Source organism: Pituophis catenifer, unplaced genomic scaffold, assembly GCF_029215685.1.
Source record: "Pituophis catenifer annectens isolate HBS135680 unplaced genomic scaffold, rPitCat1.0.hap2 SCAF_2, whole genome shotgun sequence".
Classification (NCBI taxonomy): domain Eukaryota; kingdom Metazoa; phylum Chordata; class Lepidosauria; order Squamata; family Colubridae; genus Pituophis; species Pituophis catenifer.
Window position 1 is genome coordinate 284920565 of NW_027256882.1, and position 17803 is coordinate 284938367.

The 17803-nt window shown below is 42.8% G+C and overlaps 1 protein-coding gene across 1 annotated transcript in view; it reads left to right on the forward strand.

The window, feature by feature from the left end:
* The window catches only part of MYO5B (myosin VB), a 231029-nt gene that overhangs the window by 64209 nt on the left and 149017 nt on the right, over positions 1-17803 (forward strand). Inside the window, exons 3-7 of the mRNA XM_070935994.1 lie at positions 3747-3890; positions 9777-9858; positions 11105-11212; positions 11986-12095; positions 17269-17534. Coding sequence (XP_070792095.1) covers positions 3747-3890; positions 9777-9858; positions 11105-11212; positions 11986-12095; positions 17269-17534 — 710 coding nt within the window. The remainder of the gene's footprint in view (positions 1-3746; positions 3891-9776; positions 9859-11104; positions 11213-11985; positions 12096-17268; positions 17535-17803) is intronic.

Genomic DNA, 17803 nt, shown 5'->3' on the forward strand with positions numbered 1-17803 from the left:
AAATCCCAATTTCCTCCTGATCAGCTGGGGCTCGGGAGGCAGAGAATTGATGGGGGCGGGGCCAGTCAGAGGTGGTATTTACCGGTTCTCCGAACTACTCAAAATTTCCACTACCAGTTCTCCAGAACTGGTCAGAACCTGCTGAAACCCACCTCTGATGAGCAACCTAGAACAAGCTAGGTCCAAAAAATACTTGAAAATTCCTGGAAGCTAGCATTTAGACAAATCAGCCATCAACAGTCACATAGAGATAAACAACATCTACATGCCATTTAAGACAGACAATCAAAAAGCCAAAAAGGAAGCAAAAAACCCCTAAAAGACCTCACCAGGAACCAACACCCAGTTTATTACCAGGGATTAACACCAGGATTAATATTAGACTGGCAATCAAGCAGTAAACAATACCCTAATCAAGGAACTACCAACTCAGACAAACAAACTACCAGTAAACAGCACCCTAATCAAGGAACCACCAAGAACAAGCTCCAACACTGACAAGGCAAGCCATCTGTATATGAACAGAATGCAAAACCTTGTAGCACTGATGATGTTACCTACTTGGGTAATAAAAAGTCAGCAAGAAAACCATTGAGCTCAGAGGCCAGCAACGACCCCACACAGTTGAGCCCTCAGCTACAAATATTCTCTCCTATCAATATAAGTGACAATTGGGGGGTGGGGGGGGAGGGGGTGGCTATTACCTCAAATTCTTTCTTTGAATTTTAATATTTGAAGGTTTTATTCAGAAGGAGAAAGATAGTGGCTGGATCCTAGGCTTTGCATTCAAATAAGGCTTTTTCAAACAAATGCTAAAACAAATTATGACTTAGTTTGCTATGTGAATGCAACCAACATAGGCCCCAATTCACCTAGGATAGGTGTATTCCAGGGGTGGGTTCTAAATTTTTTTACTATCGGTTCTGTGGGTGTGGCTTATTTTGTGAGCGTGGCTTGATGGTCATGTGACAATTCTTTAGGATTTAGCAGAGGTACTGGTCTACCAGGCTTTTAACTGCTTGCAGAGCTGTACTGGTCTACCCATTTGTTTTTGGAAGCACCAGTCTACTCATTTGTTTTTGGAGGCACCGGTCTACTCATTCGTTTATGGAGGCACTAGTCTACTCATTCGTTTTTGGAGGCACCAGTCTACTCATTTGTTTTTGGAGGCACTGATCTACCACCACACTGCCTTTTAACACTGATCAGCTGTGGGGCGGCCCTTTGAAGCTCTGTGGCAAGAGTTTAAACAGTTTTTTTCCTTCTAGCCGATCAGCTGGGACTCGGGAGGTAGTAATAGATTGAGGGTGGGGCCAAACAAAAGGTAAGAATAACGCGGGGGGGGGCAGCTCCAGAACAAAGAGAACCGGTTCGGTGACGTCATATCGTCACCGCTACCGGCTTGGCCGAACCGGGCCGAACCGGGAGGAACCCACCACTGGTGTGTTCTGAATGAAAACTTAATAAGAGGGTGCTGATTAAAAGTGCATTGTACTTAATTTAAGTGCTGCAATCACTGGGGACCTTTCCTATGAAGGAACTTTACTAAAAAAAACTACCTGGCATATTTATATTTTGAGAATTTCATAGCTTTGCTCCTCCTTTTCTACACAATAACTTCCAGAGGAGTCTTATTACCATTCCACCCTGTCTGTGTTGTTCTATGCCTGTGGATACTACATAAAAAAATCTGTTCCTATTTCAAAAACTCCAATAAGGTAGAAAATATGAGCAGAAGATTATTGGCATGAATCTACTACTACTACTACTACTACTACTACTACTACTACTACTACTACTATTATTATTATTATTATTATTATTATTATTATTATTATTATTATTCAATTTTTAAAACCAGAATCCATTCTTTCATTAAAGCTTAAATTAAAATCCAGAGTTGTGAATTCTTGATAAGACACTGTTTTATATGCCAGTTTGTAGGTTGTTATTAATTTTAGTTTTGGCTAGTATTTTTAAAGGTATACAGCTTGGTTCTGTTCTTATATAAGCTGTTTGCCACTTAGAAGGCACGGTTGCTAAGCACAGTTTCGCTAAAACCTTTGTAAGCCCAGTTCATTTCAATTGCTTTACTGTAATCAGTTTAGCTCAAGTTCTGAGCTATTAAGACACAAATATGTGGCTTTGTCCCAACTTTACATGTAGTGAAAAATCAGTAAAGCTGTATATCCAGAACTGAAACCGTCAATGCAAGCTTCCATTGGTCTCTCTCTTAGAAAGCAAACACTATAGAAAGCAAAAAGTATAGACTAATTATGGTAAATCAGGATTGTTTGAATAAAACATGATTGTTTGGGTCCATACAAGATAACACACCACAAAATAGGATCTGCCAACAACAATGGCTGGATTCACACCACAGCTTGAGCCAAAATCAAACAAGTCACACTTCATCCCTGTTATTGTATTTTTATTCTCTTATTCTTCTCGTTTTTGTTTGACAAATTCAAACAAACAAACAAACAAACAAACAAACAAACAAACAAACAAACGAGTGACGCTAACTTCTGTGTTGCTTGAAAAGTGCAATCTATTGCAGCATATGTCTGTCCCCAAATAAATTCATGTAAATACACACTTTATTGTGTTAGTTAGAACAAGTATACTTCTTATGAAATTGAATGTTGCTTAAAATTACATGTGGGTAGGTCTGTTGTTATCTTCGTATAATTAACATTGCATTCAGGAAAGCATGGTCTCATCTGGGTGGCCAAAAACCCTTTAATATGACGTTCTTTGCATATTTTTACGGTTTATTTGCAAATACAGGTCGTCCTTGACTTACAACACTTCCCTTAGTGACCATTCAAAGTTACAAAGGCACTGAAAAAGTAACTTATGACCGGTTTTCACAATTATGACATTTCCAGCATACCCATGATCATGTGATCAAAATTCAGATTCTTGGCAATTGGTTCATATTTATGACTGTTGCTGTGTCCCAAGGTCATGTACTTTGAACTTTCTGGCAAGCAAAGTCAATGGGGAAGCCAGATTCATTTAACAACCAGGTTACTAACTTAGCAACTGCAGTGATTCACTTAACAACTGAGGCAAGAAAAGTTGAAAAATGAAGCACTTAATTCACTTAACAAATGTCTTACTTAAGTAATGTTGGGCTCAATTGTGGTCGTAAATTGAGGACTACCTGTATATAATCTGCAATTCTGTATTTCCTAACCAATTTAGGCTTCTGCAGGACACTAGATTGGGAAATTAATCCATGACATTTTGAAGCTTTGAGGAGTATAGTTAGTTCTAATAAAGGCACATTAAGTATCTTGATTGCCTCTTAGCATTCAATTGTGAAGCCCAGGGTGTCTGGGAAATTGAATTCTACCCATCTTAAAATGCCAAGTTTGGGAAACCATCTAGAGAATCTAGAGTGTTAATTAAATATGATAACAAAATATTATCATAATTACTTTGCTGCCGTCTTCATTGTTTAAACTCTAAAACAAACTTGTAAAAGCAATCATTGCTGGTTTTTGTTTCACAGGAGAGGGAATAAGGCTAATAGCTATTTTATGATCTTGTTAAAGGATGTTGCACTTAATCTTCAAGCAATGTTGCTCTCTCCATCTTTCATTCTCTCGGTCTTTCCCTTAATATTGTTTTTTTTAAAAAAAATTATATGCAATTAATTAATGAAGTGTACTTGTGAGATGAATGAATATTGATGAAAAAAGATATTACATTTTAAACATTTTATTAATTTCATAAAGGCAATCGGTAACGCGAAAACCACCCGGAATGACAACAGCAGCCGTTTTGGGAAATATATTCAGATTGGCTTCGATAAAAGATACCGTATCATTGGTGCCAACATGAGGACGTACCTGCTTGAGAAATCAAGAGTGGTATTCCAGGTTAGTTTATTTATTTATTTATTTATTTATTTATTTATTTATTTATTTATTTATTTATTTTTAATTTGATTTATATGCCGCCCTTCTCCGGAGACTCAGGGCGGCTTACAATGTGTTAAGCAATAGTCTTCATACTTTTGTATATTTATACAAAGTCAGCTTATTGCCCCCGCAAACTGGGTCCTCATTTCACCTACTTTAGAAAGGATGGAAGGCTGAGTCAACCTTGAGCCTTGGAGAGATTCGAACCAGCAGTAATTGCAGGCAGCTGTGTTAATAACAGGATGCTTAGACCACTGTACTAACAAGGCTCTTGATTTACAAATTTTATTATTTATATATAATATGTATGTGTGTGAGAGAGAGAGAATAGATACCCTGTTTCCCTGAAAATAAGACATCCCTTAATAATAAGCCCAATCGGGCTCTTGAGCGCATGCACTAAAGTAATCCCCCCCCCCGAAAATAAGCCCTCCCTGAAAATATTTAAATGCATGCACAGCCGGTCCCCGCCATTTCCTCTGGATTCCTCCACGTGCCCCAAAATAATAAGACCTCCCCGAAAATAAGGCCTAGCGATTATTTCAGGGTTCAAAAAAATATAAGACAGGATCTTATTTTCAGGGAAACACAGATAGATAGATAGATAGATAGATAGATAGATAGATAGATAGATAGATAGATATTGATAGATACTGGTAGATAGATGGACACCAGTAGACAGACAGACAGACAGACAGACAGACTGATTGATTTTGTTCTTTCCGATCTGAGGATTGAATAAGAACTGTACGATGGCTTCGGTCCAGATTGGTGCTCATCCCAACTACTACAAATCCTGTAAAATACAACACTAATATTCACTCTTTTTTTTTTTTATTGCAAAAGTTTTACAATTACATTTTCACCCCTTTTTCCCCCCCCACCCCCCCAAACTTCCCAACCTCCCTAACCCTCCCTAACCCTCCCCTCCCCCCAGACTTCCCTATAAAATACTGATAACTAGTAAAGAAAGATAAAAAAAAACACACAAAAAAACCCCTTGATATAACACTTATGTAAAAACTTGAACCCCTCCCTCCCCTGTATAATTTTTCTTTTTACCCTCATTACATTAAAATATTTCTAATACATTATTTTCAAATAAAAGCTATTTGATACTTTCTAGTTTGATATTTGATAACACTAATATTCACTCTTATGTTACAATATTAATTACAATAGACGGGGCTACTCTGTGTCTTATCTGTTTTAAAGTTTTGTGAATTGATACCCTTTCCGTCATGCCATATGATGAAGTCTGGTGAGAATGGAGGCGTTTAGTTTTTAAGGAATTCTAAGAATGTGGGTGGGTGGGGGGGGTTAATTTGCTTTTCCACTTAGAAAACAAAGTATTGCGTCAGTTAATTCATCTCCTCTAGTATCAAACTACCATTACATTTGAAAAAGAAACTGCGGGTATTTGATTGGCTTATCTTAACAGAAGTTGCCTTCCATCTTTCCCAACAGAAAGAATCTGTCCTTCCAAAGGCCAGTCAGTATTGACTTCTTTTAGGTTTGGCAGATTTGATCTTCTTGCAGCCCAAGGGACTCTCAAGAGTACAGATAGTCCTCGCCTTACAATAGCTCATTTAGTGACCGTTCAAAGTTACAACGGCACTGAAAAAAGTGACTTATGACCGTTTTTCACACTTACGACCGTCACAGCACCCCCGTCGTCACATGATCAAAATTCAGACACTTGACAACTGGTTCACATTTATGACGGTTGCTGTATCCTGGGGTCATGTGATCCCCTATTGAGACCTTCTGACAAGCAAAGTCAACGGGGAATCCAGATTCACTTAACAAACCATGCTACTAATTTAACAAATGCAATGATTCACTTAACAACTGTGGCAAGAAAGGTTGTAGGGTGGGGCAAACGCGCTTAAGAAATGTTTTGCTTTGCAACATCAATTTTGGGCTCAGTTGTGGTCGTAACTCAAGGACTACCTGTATTCTTCAGCATCCCAATTTGAAAGCATCAAAGTATCTCCATAATCTTATTCAAATATAACAAACTATAGTTTCTTTGCTGAAGGAAGCTGCTACTAATCTCCATGCGCTCCATATTCACACGCTGAGAGGCGGAGATGATGGATTATAAGTGACCTGAAATATGAATAAGGCATTTCAACAATCCTTAGCTACCTGAGATAGGATATGTCGGAGCCCTTGTTTAAAGATGTTTCACATGAATCTGAGGAGTGATTTCACATGGAAACAGTCAGTAAGATGCTGAGGAGAAAGACGTCTAATTTTATTTGAATCTCCTCTACTTTGAATGATTTGGCAGATGTACTCATTCCAATTGAAAGGAAACCTCCTCGCCCATGATTCATTAGGTACATGGACATTGAGACCTGAGTGGTGTGGTGGCCTAGAGGTGGAGCTCTTGCCTCACAATCAGGAAGTTGTGAGTTCGATCCTAGGTAGAGGCAGATATATTTTTCTCTCTCTGAGCACTCTCTCTGAGAATATATCTTCTGAAAAAAACTCTGCATTGGCAACAGGCAGGGCATCCGGCCAGTAAACACTCCATTCAGATGCCCAGACTTCACCCCGCAAGGGATTATGGGGTTGTTAAAAGAGGATGATGGACATTGAGAACCGTGATTTAGAATCTACAAGAATGAAAATCTTGGCAGGATTTGAATAGCTTCACAATCAGCTATATCTAAAACTTACATTTGAGTCATCTGAGCAGTGGTGAAATCCAAATTCGTTTACTACCGGTTCTGGTGGCATGGCTTAGTGGGCGTGGCATGGCTTGTGGGTGTGGCTTGGTGGGTGTAGCATACTGCAAAATCTCCATTCCCGCCCCACTCCAGAGGAAGGATATTGCAAAATCTCCATTCCCACCCTACTCCTGGGGGAATGATATTGCAAAATCTCCATTCCCACCCCACTCCTGGGGGAAGGATATTGCAAAATCTCCATTCCCAACTCACTCTGGGACCAGCCAAAGGTGGTATTTGCCAGTTCTCCGAACTACTCAAAATTTCTGCTACCGGTTCTCCAGAACCTGTCAGAACCTGCTGGATTTCACCCCTGCATCTGAGTATACATAGTCCTTGACTTACAACCATTCATTTAGTGACTGAATTTACACAACGGCACTGAAAAAAGTGACGACCGTTTTTTGCACTTACAACCGTTGCAGCATCCCCATGGTCACATGATCAAAATTTGGACACCAGGCAGTTGACTCACATCTATATCACGTTGTAGTATCCTGGGGTCATGTAATCACCTTTTGCGGCCTTCTGACAAGCAAAGCAATGGGAAAGCCAGATTCATGAGCAACTATGTTACTAAGTTAATAACTTCAGTGATTCACGTAACAACTGGAGCAAGAAAGTGTCTATGGAGATTCTCAATCATCCAGGTCATGGTTGTCCTGAAGGCAACTGGACTTTCTTGGTTTTTTTCCTTCAAAACATCTCACTTATTTATTTTATTTTATTTTATTAAATTTCTATACCGCCCTTCTCCCGAAGGACTCAGGGCGGTGAACAGCCACGAGATAAAACACATAAATACAAAAAATTTAAAATGAATTAAAAACGAATTAAATAATTTGGCTGAATTTAAAATACCCCATAATTTAAAACAAATTAAAATTTACATTTAAAAATTTACATTTAAAAAGGGGAGAAGAGAAGACTTCTTATCCAAGAAGCTTTTTTGATTCTGAAGAATGCCAGTTTTTCAGTCAGAACTGAAGAAGCTTCTTGGATGAGAAGCAAAACGTTTCAAGGACAAAAAAACCCAAGAAAGTCCAGTTGCCTTTTGAAAAGCACCATTGTGGCAAGAAAAGTAGTAAAATGGGCCAAAACCAGTGGTGGGATTCAGCCGGTTTGGGCCGGTTTGGGCAAACCAGTTGTTAAATTGCTGGCTGGCAACTCCCCTCCCCGCCCCTTCCAGAAGTTCCCCCGTTGCCCCCGGAGGCCTACTAGGCCCAAAAACGGGGCATGGGGGGATGGGTGTGGCACACCCCGCCCATCCCCGCCCATTTTTGCTCCTAGGAGGCTGCAGGGAGGCCTACTAGGCCCAAAATGGGGCACAGGGGTGTGCGGCGCGGGCCCCCCATGGCCTATGTTTGCTCCCAGGAGTCTGCAGGGAGGGCTACTCGGCCCAAAATGGGGCGCAGGGGGTGATGCCTACCCGCGGCCTGTTTTTGCTCCCAGGGGGCTGCAGGAGGTCGAGTACTGCCTGTCGCACTCCCCTGGCCACGCACCACCATGGCCACACCCACCCAGCCAGTCATTAGGGCAGAGAACCGGTTGTTAAATTATTTGAATCCCACCACTGGCCAAACCTCAATTGTCTTGCTTAGGAAGGAAAATGTTGGGATCAGAAAATGTTGTGGTTGTAAGTCGAGGACTACCTGCAATTTGTGACTACTGGTGCGGACCAATGTTTGAGCATTGTGATTTTGTATTTTTATTCCTGTATGATCTCTCCTTTGTCCGTTTGAGATTAAGGTTACATACATAACATCTCCATTTAGATCCTAATTAGAAGAGACACATTGAGTCAGAAACTTAAGCAGGATCAGTCCTAGCTGGTTGATGGATAGGAAACCTCGTCTAGAAAATCCCAGCACTGTAGGCTATATTAAGTGTACAATCTGTAAAAGCTTAATTTGAAAGGGGCTCCTGTCCAGCCTCCGTTCTTCTGCTATAAAATGAAGTTAATCCCTCATGCATTTTAACAACGGCGGTTTTAGACTTTCTCATTCTTTCATAACCATAATCAGAACAGTGCCAGTTTGTTTGCCATTCATTTAATCCTCGTCTCCTAGTTTAATTAGATTAAAACTAATTCTAGATAATATTCTTTTTTTTTTTTTTTAAAAATCCATTCTTACCTTGAAGAAATATGTGTGAAATTTGAGTTTGAATAAATTTACAGTGAATTCTGTCAGGGTTCCAAGGAACACCCCCAACAAAATAAATTCCTTCCCCCAACCTTTCCAGGTTGGCAGCCAGGAAGGGAGGAAGAAGAGGGGATAGTTTTGTGGGAGGGGCAGGCCCGTGCACGCGGTCACCCATTGCTCACACGAGTGGGGCCCCGAGACCAGGGGTGAAATGTAAAATTTGTTACTACTGGTTCTGTGGGTGTGGGTTGGTGATGGTGGGTAATGTGACTGGGTGGGCGTGGCCAACTTTTTTTTTTTTTTAACTTTTCAAAGCATTTTTTCTAATGCTTTGAAAAGCTTCTGCCAATCAGGCAACTCAGCTGGGATCGTCAGAGAGGCTTTTTAAAAAATACCTCTCTGCCAATCAGGCAACTCAGCTGGGATCGTCAGAGACTTTTCAAAGCATTTTTTTTACCACCTCTTCGGCCAAGAGGTTGCAGAAAAAAAATGCTTTGAAAAGCCTCTGATGATCCCAGCTGAGCTGCGCGATCATCAGAGGCTTTTTTTTTTTACTTTTAAAAACATTTTTTCATCGGAAGAGGTTGTAGAAAAAATGCTTTTAAAAGTAAAAAAAAAAAAAAGCCTCTGATGATCGTGCGGCTCAGCTGGGCATGGGGTGGGGGCGCAGGGATTTTTGCTACCAGTTCTCCGAAACACCCGCTGCCATCGCTACCCGGATCGGGTGATCCGGTCCGAACCGAGAGCATTTCACCCCTGCCCGAGCCCCCCTGACACTCGCACAAGTAGGGCTGTGTGCATATGCATTGCGCGCACAGCAGCCGGCCACTCACATGGCCCAGTTGTGAATAGGCCCACAGGTTGGGGACCCCTGATCTAGAGAAAGAGGAAAAGGATATGCTGAATGATATTTAATTAATTGTAGCTCATTTCTCTGCAAATAAACTGATGTTCTCTCTCAGGCAGCTGATGAGCGAAACTATCACATTTTCTATCAGCTGTGTGCCTCTGCTAGTCTCCCAGAACTGAAGGATCTCTCATTATGTAAGTATGCTATTTTGCACACAGTATTTAGCCTCCACAATGAATTTTCAAATTAATTCCAAATAATAAATTTGTGGAGCCTAGCATTTCCGAGAAAAAGAACTGTGCTTAGAGAAAGAATGAAGTTGTACAACCAGTGGCAGAATTGGTTTTGTGAAACAAAATAAGCAGCTTGCGGTCTGACGCACCATTTTGAGACCACACCAGGGATGGTGTTGAAGTTCCCAGGGCTTCTGGTGACTTCAGATGGCGAACCTATGGCACGCGTGCCACAGGTGGCATGCAGAGCCCTTTCTGTCATGCCAGCTGTCACCCCAACCCAGCTCCACTGCTCATGCCTCTTGCTGGCCAGCTGGTCTTTGGGCTTCTGCCACACATGCGTGGGCGGTGGGGCACATGGGGGGAACACATGTGCGTGCATGGGGAGGTGCATTCACGGGGGGGGTGCATGCACGGGAGGGTGCAGGTTGGTGCAGGGGGATTTCCAGGCCAAAAATAGGGCATGGGGGGGCCTTGCCCACCCCCATTTTGGGCCTGGAAAGCCTCCTGCACCAACCTGGAAGCCAAAATGGTGCACTGGGGGGGGGGGCACAGTCGCGGGGAGGCAGAATGCATGCGTGGGGGACATGCACATGCACGGGGACCCATGTCCATGCACGGGGGAGCGCTCGCATTGCATTTTGGGGGATCGGGCACTCGCACCTGCATTCGCACGCGCGCACGTGTGCTTTGGGCACTTGGCACCATAAAGGTTAACCATCACTAACCATAGAGTCTCCTTCTAGCGCAGCCTCCTTTTTCCTCTGCCAACTGGAAATCCGGTTCCCCCACCATAGAGTCTCCTCCTAGCGCAGCGTCTTTTTTCCTCTACCTGTCCTAACCGAAAGCCCTATCAATTGTGGAGCTGACCAGTGACAGGGAGCCGCAGCAGAGGGATGAAAGAGCCACATGCAGCTCCAGAGCTGCAGGTTACCAAGCCCTGCTTTAGCCCCTTGGTTTACTGAAGATCTAATGGAAGTTTAAAAAGCTGCCTCAGATGAAGGAATGGAAGACCAGAAATGGAGCAACTGAGCCCTGGGAGGAGTTGATGTTTGAGCTTGTGTGGTGCCTCATTTTTCTGTGCTTATTGTGTGCACAGATTGTTTCCTTGTGGGTTTTGGGGTTCAGGCAAGTCTTTTCAGGAAACGTGACCTAAGTGCAAGCATTTCTCCCCCTTGACTTAATTTTGCTGTTGTTTCTATTCTAGTGGAGGCCAAAGATTTTTTCTACACGTCGTTGGGAGGAGACACCTCCCTTGAAGGAGTCGACGATGCAGAAGATTTTGAGAAAACAAAGCAAGCCTTCACCCTGCTCGGTAAGGATTTCAACCCAAATTGGGCTGCTTCCTAGGAGAACATGTGGCTGATACAGCTATCCTGTAGGAAGATGTAGAGTAACTCTCCAGGAAGTTTTCACAATATTGCAAAGTTTCGATAGAAGAGAATATTTGTGGCTTAGGGTTGAACTATGGGATCCTTGATGTTGTTTGAGCTTCTTTTTCCTCTGCCAGCTTCTTTTTCCTCTTTTCCTCTTCTGTTCTGACCTAGGCTTCCCCAAACCACGAAGCAGACTCCTTGTCCTGACCAAAACCCCTTTGATTTAATTTACAGTGAATTCCTTTCCAGCAAAGTCTTCCTTCTCCAGCACAGTCTTTCAACATAGTTCACAATTACCGACCTTTATCAGGCTTGGAGAGTGGCCAGGCCGATATCTTTCAGATGCTGCAATACTTGGCAAGAATGCAGTAATGAACTAATTGTCTCCTGCAAACTCCACTCCCCTTTCTCTCCTCTTTCATTAATGAATGGTTGTAAGTCGAGGACTACCTGTAGTTGTGGGTGAATGCTGGCATGTCACCCAAAGCGTATAGGTTCACCATCACCGATTTAAAGAGAAGGTAGTTTCTTTTCCCCGTCCCCCAACCCCGAAACTGTGGTGTTTGTGGTCCAGGGATGGTCAATTTATGATGGTCCAGATTTTGCTGAAAATCCATCTTCCAGCATCCCTCATCGTATGTCATACTCGCTGGGACTGCTGGCAAATTGCTGTTCAGGCACTTGAAAATTGGATATCAATCATATTTTTCAGGAGTAAAGGAGTCCTATCAGATGACCATTTTTAAGATACTCGCTGCCGTCCTACACCTTGGAAATGTGGATTTTCGTTCCGAACGTGATGGAGAATCCTGCAGTATAACGGTACGTTTTTAGCAGGTACATAACGGGGCTCTGTACATCAAAGAGGAAACATCTTTAGATCTGCTTTTTTTTCTTAATCTTTTGATTAATGCGATGCACATCAAAAAGAAGCAGGGCTTTGATTGTGTAAGACAAGTAGAACCTCCTAAATTGCAAGGGCTTCTTTCAAGAGGGCTGTGCAATTTTTGTGACACCGCACACCTAATGTTATGCAAAGTCTTGATGTAATTATATCTCATGTCAAGGGAATTCCCTTGAGACCTTTAGGGTCTGAGATAGTTCTTTATATTCTCATTATTCAGACAGAGCAGGGAAGGAAGGAATCAATGGCGAGAGTTTTATAAGCCTTAATAAATCCTGCAGAGCAAAATGTTCATCTTTTCATGTAACCCACCTCTATTCTAACAAGGGACTATTCTAATCAGGGACATGGTGGCTCAGTGGCTAAGATGCTGAGCTTGTCGATCGAAAGGTCGGCAGTTCAGAGGTTCGAATCCCTAGTGCCGTGTAGCAGGGTGAGCTCCCGTTACTTGTCCCAGCTTCTGCCAACCTAGCAGTTCGAAAGCACGTAAAAAAATGCAAGTAGAAAAACAGGGACCACCTTTGGTGGGAAGTAACAGTGTTCCGTGCGCCTTTGGTGTTTAGTCATGCCAGCCACATGACCACGGAGATGTCTTCGGATAGTGCTGGCTCTTCGGCTTTGAAATGGAGATGAGCACCGCCCCCTAGAGTTGGGAACGATTAGCACATATGTGCGAGGGGAACCTTTACCTTTTTATTCTAACCAGATAAAATGTGATACAATTGCTGATTATTACAATTAGTCCTCAACTTACCAACACAATTGAGCCCCAAATTTCCATTGCTGAGCAAGACAGTCGTTAAATGAGTCTTGCCCCCATTTTATGACCTTTCTTGCCACAGTTGTGAAGTAAACCACTGCAGTTGTTAAGCTAGTAACACGGTTGTTCGGTGAATTTGGCTGCCTGATTGACTTTGCTTGTCAGAAGATTGCAAAAAGGGATCATTTGACCCAGGACACTGCAACTTTCATAAATATGAGCCAGTTGCCAAACATCTGAAGTTTTATGAAGATGCTGCAATGGTCTTAAATATGAAAAACGGTCGAAGTCACTTTTTCAGTGTCATTGTAACTGTGAACAGTTCACTAACTGAACGGTTGCAAGTTGAGCCCTGCCCACATGCGTTTCCATGATCGTCAGCTAAAGTGTTTTGTTTTGTTTTTTTCTAATTCAAATATTAAAACATGGTTTGCAAGGTTTTTGGTTTTTTTTTTGCTTTAATTTATATGCCGCCCTTCTCCGGAGACTCAGGGCGGCTTACAATGCGTTAAGCAATAGCCTTCATCCTTTTGTATATTTATACAAAGTCAGCTTATTGCCCCCACAATCTGGGTCCTCATTTCACCTACCTTTGAAAGGATGGAAGGCTGAGTCAACCTTGAGCCTGGTGGGATTTGAACTTGCAGTAATTGCAAGCAGCAGATGTTAATAACAGTGCATTAGTCCACTGTGCTACCAAGGCTCAGTTGCTGCACTTCCTTAAGAAATAATGCAGTGGCCTATTTTTAATTCTTAGGCTTGGACATACTGAGTCCATAAGCAAATCTCCTTTTCAGGTATTGCTGTCCTTAATGATGTTGATGCTGCTTAATTGAAATGCATCCATGATTCTGGATGCTTGATCTGCCTGCTAACTTATTTAGTCAGCGAAACGCAGCAAAATATGAGGTGCAGAGAAAAAGTTTTCTACGGTCTACATTCCTGGCCTAATTCAGCCTCCTGGGGCTCCTTTCTTTCGTTTGAGAATTGCCAGCATAACAATTACGCGCTAGTGAAGACTTCTTATACTAGTAATTCCAACACAATTTGAGTGCAATAAATGGGGATTGTCAGGACTTCAAATTACAAAACAGGATTCTCCTGAGTACAGAACATTCATCAGATTTTTAAATCACGTGCACAATTGTGCAATTTTTAACCTCCCCCCCGGAGTTTGTTAACATTTTTCAAAATAATCTAAATCCCATCAAGTTTGTTGCATTGGATCCTGAGAATCTTATGAGAAAAACAGAGATCTTATGAGATTCGGCAGACTTGCAAAATAACACCCTCAACCAGGGGTGAAATCCAGCAGGTTCTGACGGGTTCTGGAGAACCGGTAGCGGAAATTTTGAGTAGTTCAGAGAACCGGCAAATACCACCTCTGGCTGGTCCCAGAGTGGGGTGGGAATGGAGATTTTGCAATATCCTTCCCCCAGGAGTGGGGAGGGAATGGGGATTTTGCAGTATCCTTCCCCTGCCATGCCGACTATGCCACGCCCACCAAGCCGTACCACGCACACCAAGCCACGCCCACAGAACCGGTAGTAAAAAATAAATAAATTTCACCACTGCCCTCAACCCCAGTAAGCCAATCTCTGATGCTTGATCAGATATACACGTAGTCCTCAATTTACAACAGTTCGATTAGTGACCGTTCAAAGTTGCAACGGCACTGAAAAATGTGACTATTACCTTTTTCATAGTTACGACTTTTGCAACATCCCCATGGCCACGTGATCAAAATTTAGATGCCTGACAACTGACTCCTATTTATGACCTTTGCCGTGTCCCCGGAGTCATGTGATCCCCTTTTGCGACCTTCTGACAACCAAAATCAATGAGGAAGGCAGATTCTCTTAACAACTGTGCAACTAACTTAACACCTGCAGTGATTCACTTGACAATGGTGGCAAAAAGAGTCGTAAAATGGGGCAAAACTCACTTAGCCAACATCTCACTTAACAGAAACTTTGGATTCAGTTGGGGTCGTAAGTCGTGAAGTACCTGTATACAGAGGTAAGCTTCAAAAATTTTAGCAAGGGGTTCTCTGCCTGGTTACTGGATGGGCTTGGCCATGGTGGGCGCGGCTTAGTTGGCCTCCTGCACCACGGCAGGGAGTGGTCCCTCCCCAGCCTCTGGAGGCTTTGCTCAAGCCTCTAGGAGGGCAAAAACAGCCTCCCCAGGCTTCGGAGGCCCTCTGGAGGCCAGAAACGGACCCATTCCCTGAACTCCCAGTAGGCCCATTTTTCACCCTCCCTGAACCTCCACAAGCGTCCTGCACTTACCTGCATCCAAAATGGGCCGCGTGGGGACTCCTGGGAGGGGTGGGGCAGGGTGGGTGGGGCCAGCCAGGAGTGGGATTTGGGTGTTCTCCAAACTGCACAGAATCTTAGCTAGAGGTTCTCCCGAACCCCTGCGAACCCCCAGCAGCCAAGCCCTGCCTGTATACAGAATAATAGAGTCGGGAGGGACTGGGTCTTCATTTTGACTAAGTGAAGGAAAAGAGCTTTTCGGTTTTTATATTGTTAAATAATCAAGGTCAGAATCCAGTTCTCCTCTACACTGTTGTATTTAACCCAGGAACCACCCACTGATCCTTACACAGCAGCTTCATAATGCTAACTTTGATGTAAAATCACAGGGGGATGTAAACTGGACTACCGGACGTCCAGTTTCTGGAAAAAATATATCTAACCCGACATAAAAATGAGTGGGTTTCGATGCTACCCACCAGTGCTAATAATCTTTATTAAAGCCATAGTTTTTGTAAAAAGCTGAATAGGAACTGCACCTTGCATGGCATCTGCCAAGGTTCTCTGTTTAAATGGGGCAGAGATTCCCCCCTCCCCTCCCTCCCCTTGTGATGCTCCTCATCTAGACCACGTTAGTTGCTGCTATTTATACAGGAGGAAAACTTCCAGACTTTCTCTAACTAACAGATATTGCGCTTAATTGGATAATTATATTAATTATCCAATATTAATATATAGAACACTTATCTATTCTTAGGAATCAATGTATTTTAAAATGTAACTTATATTCTATATAATTTCTTGAATTCCTCAAACCTTACAAAATTGACTACATCTTTCCATCATACGTGTATCATAGTATGTGTCAGAGCTCCGACAAATGCCCTAATTAACTCATAAGCCTCAAGCCAAGTTTCAAAAGAAATCCATTTATTTATTAGGAGCAACATGTCGACAGCTTCCAAAGTGTAGTCAACCTTGCCGCACGTAATTTACGGCTCAACTATGACCCTGTTTCCCCCCCCACACACACACACCTCTCAGGCTTTATCATAAATCACCTTCTCCAAAGAGGCACTTTCGCGGGCTGTAGAAACCACACCTCACAAACTGGCTTTGGTAATCTGAGATCCAACCTTGGAGGAAGGTGTGCGTGGAATGTGGCTGCTGAATTGCTCCATCAGTTCTCCCGCCTTTCTGCCCATGGCAACTCGAGAGCAGACTAGAAATGCTTTGCATGTTGACAGTATGATGTGTTCCTTCTACATAATTTTATTATTGATATCCATGTGTTCTATGCCATAGACTAAAAAAGAAAGTAATTAGCCAGAGATCCAGAGGGGAAAAAAACATGTCTAGCTTATGTATAGGATGAGTTAGAATATGTCTGTGGCTGGTTATAGTAGTAGCAATGTTCTTGGCAAGGAGCCCAATGTTTCATGAGGTGGATGTTGGTATGCTTGTCGCTGCAAACCAGCGAATCTGGAAACAAGAAGTCCTTGGTACTCTCTGAACTCGGTTGTTTTCTGGGAGACGTTTCATACCCAGACTAGATAATATCATCAGTGCCATTGGGTAGTTGGGTAATGAAATGTCTGCAAGAAAACAACCAAGCTCAGAGACCACCAAGGATCCCTCATTTCAACCTTTAGCTACAAATATTCTTCTTCATTGGAATAGCAATAGCATTTAAACTTACATGCCACTTCACAGTGCTTTACAGCCCTCTCTAAGTGGTTTCCAGAGTCAGCCTATTTCCCCCAACAATCTGGGTTCTCATTTTACCATCCTCGGAAGCATGGAAGTCAACCTTGAGCCGGTGAGAATCGAACTGCAGTCAGTCAGCAGAATTAGCCTGCAATACTGCATTCTAACCACTGCGCCACCACGGTTGTTTCCTGGAAGCTGGAAACAGCAGCCCAAGAAGGCAGCCTCGAGTAGACCACCAAAGGTTTCCACCCAACCCATTTGCGAATTAGAAGGTTGCACGGATTTATTTATTTTTTTGTAACCCTCCGGCGACATCAACCTCCACTGTGTGCTTTGCTGAATCAGATGTCTTTCTTTATATCCTAGAACCAAGATCAACACCTGCATCATTTTTGCAGATTACTGGGAGTGGAGCACAGTCAGATGGAACACTGGCTTTGCCATCGGAAGCTGGTCACCACTTCGGAAACCTACACCAAGAATATGTCCCTCCAACAAGCCGTCAACGCCAGGAATGCGCTAGCCAAGCACATCTACGCTCAGCTGTTCAACTGGATTGTGCAGCATATCAACAAGGCCTTGTACACGACGGTCAAGCAGCATTCCTTTATCGGTGTACTGGACATTTATGGGTGAGCAACAAAGCTTTTTCGGAATCCTGTTCGCCCATCCTTTTGCTTGCGTTTGCTAGGATCAACGCTGGTATTGCCGAGTATTTCCTGCGTCTTCTCTAAGTAGTGGAGTTTAATAAGTTTTGCGGTGTGGCTCTTTCTTCTTACTTGCCGGAGCGTAAGAACCAACACTTGGAAATTGTAGAGCAAGTTGTAGGGAGGAGTCTCGCATGCTGGCATCAAAGTCAATTTGTTGGTGTGTTGCTTTTTTTTTTTTTTTTTCAAATTCT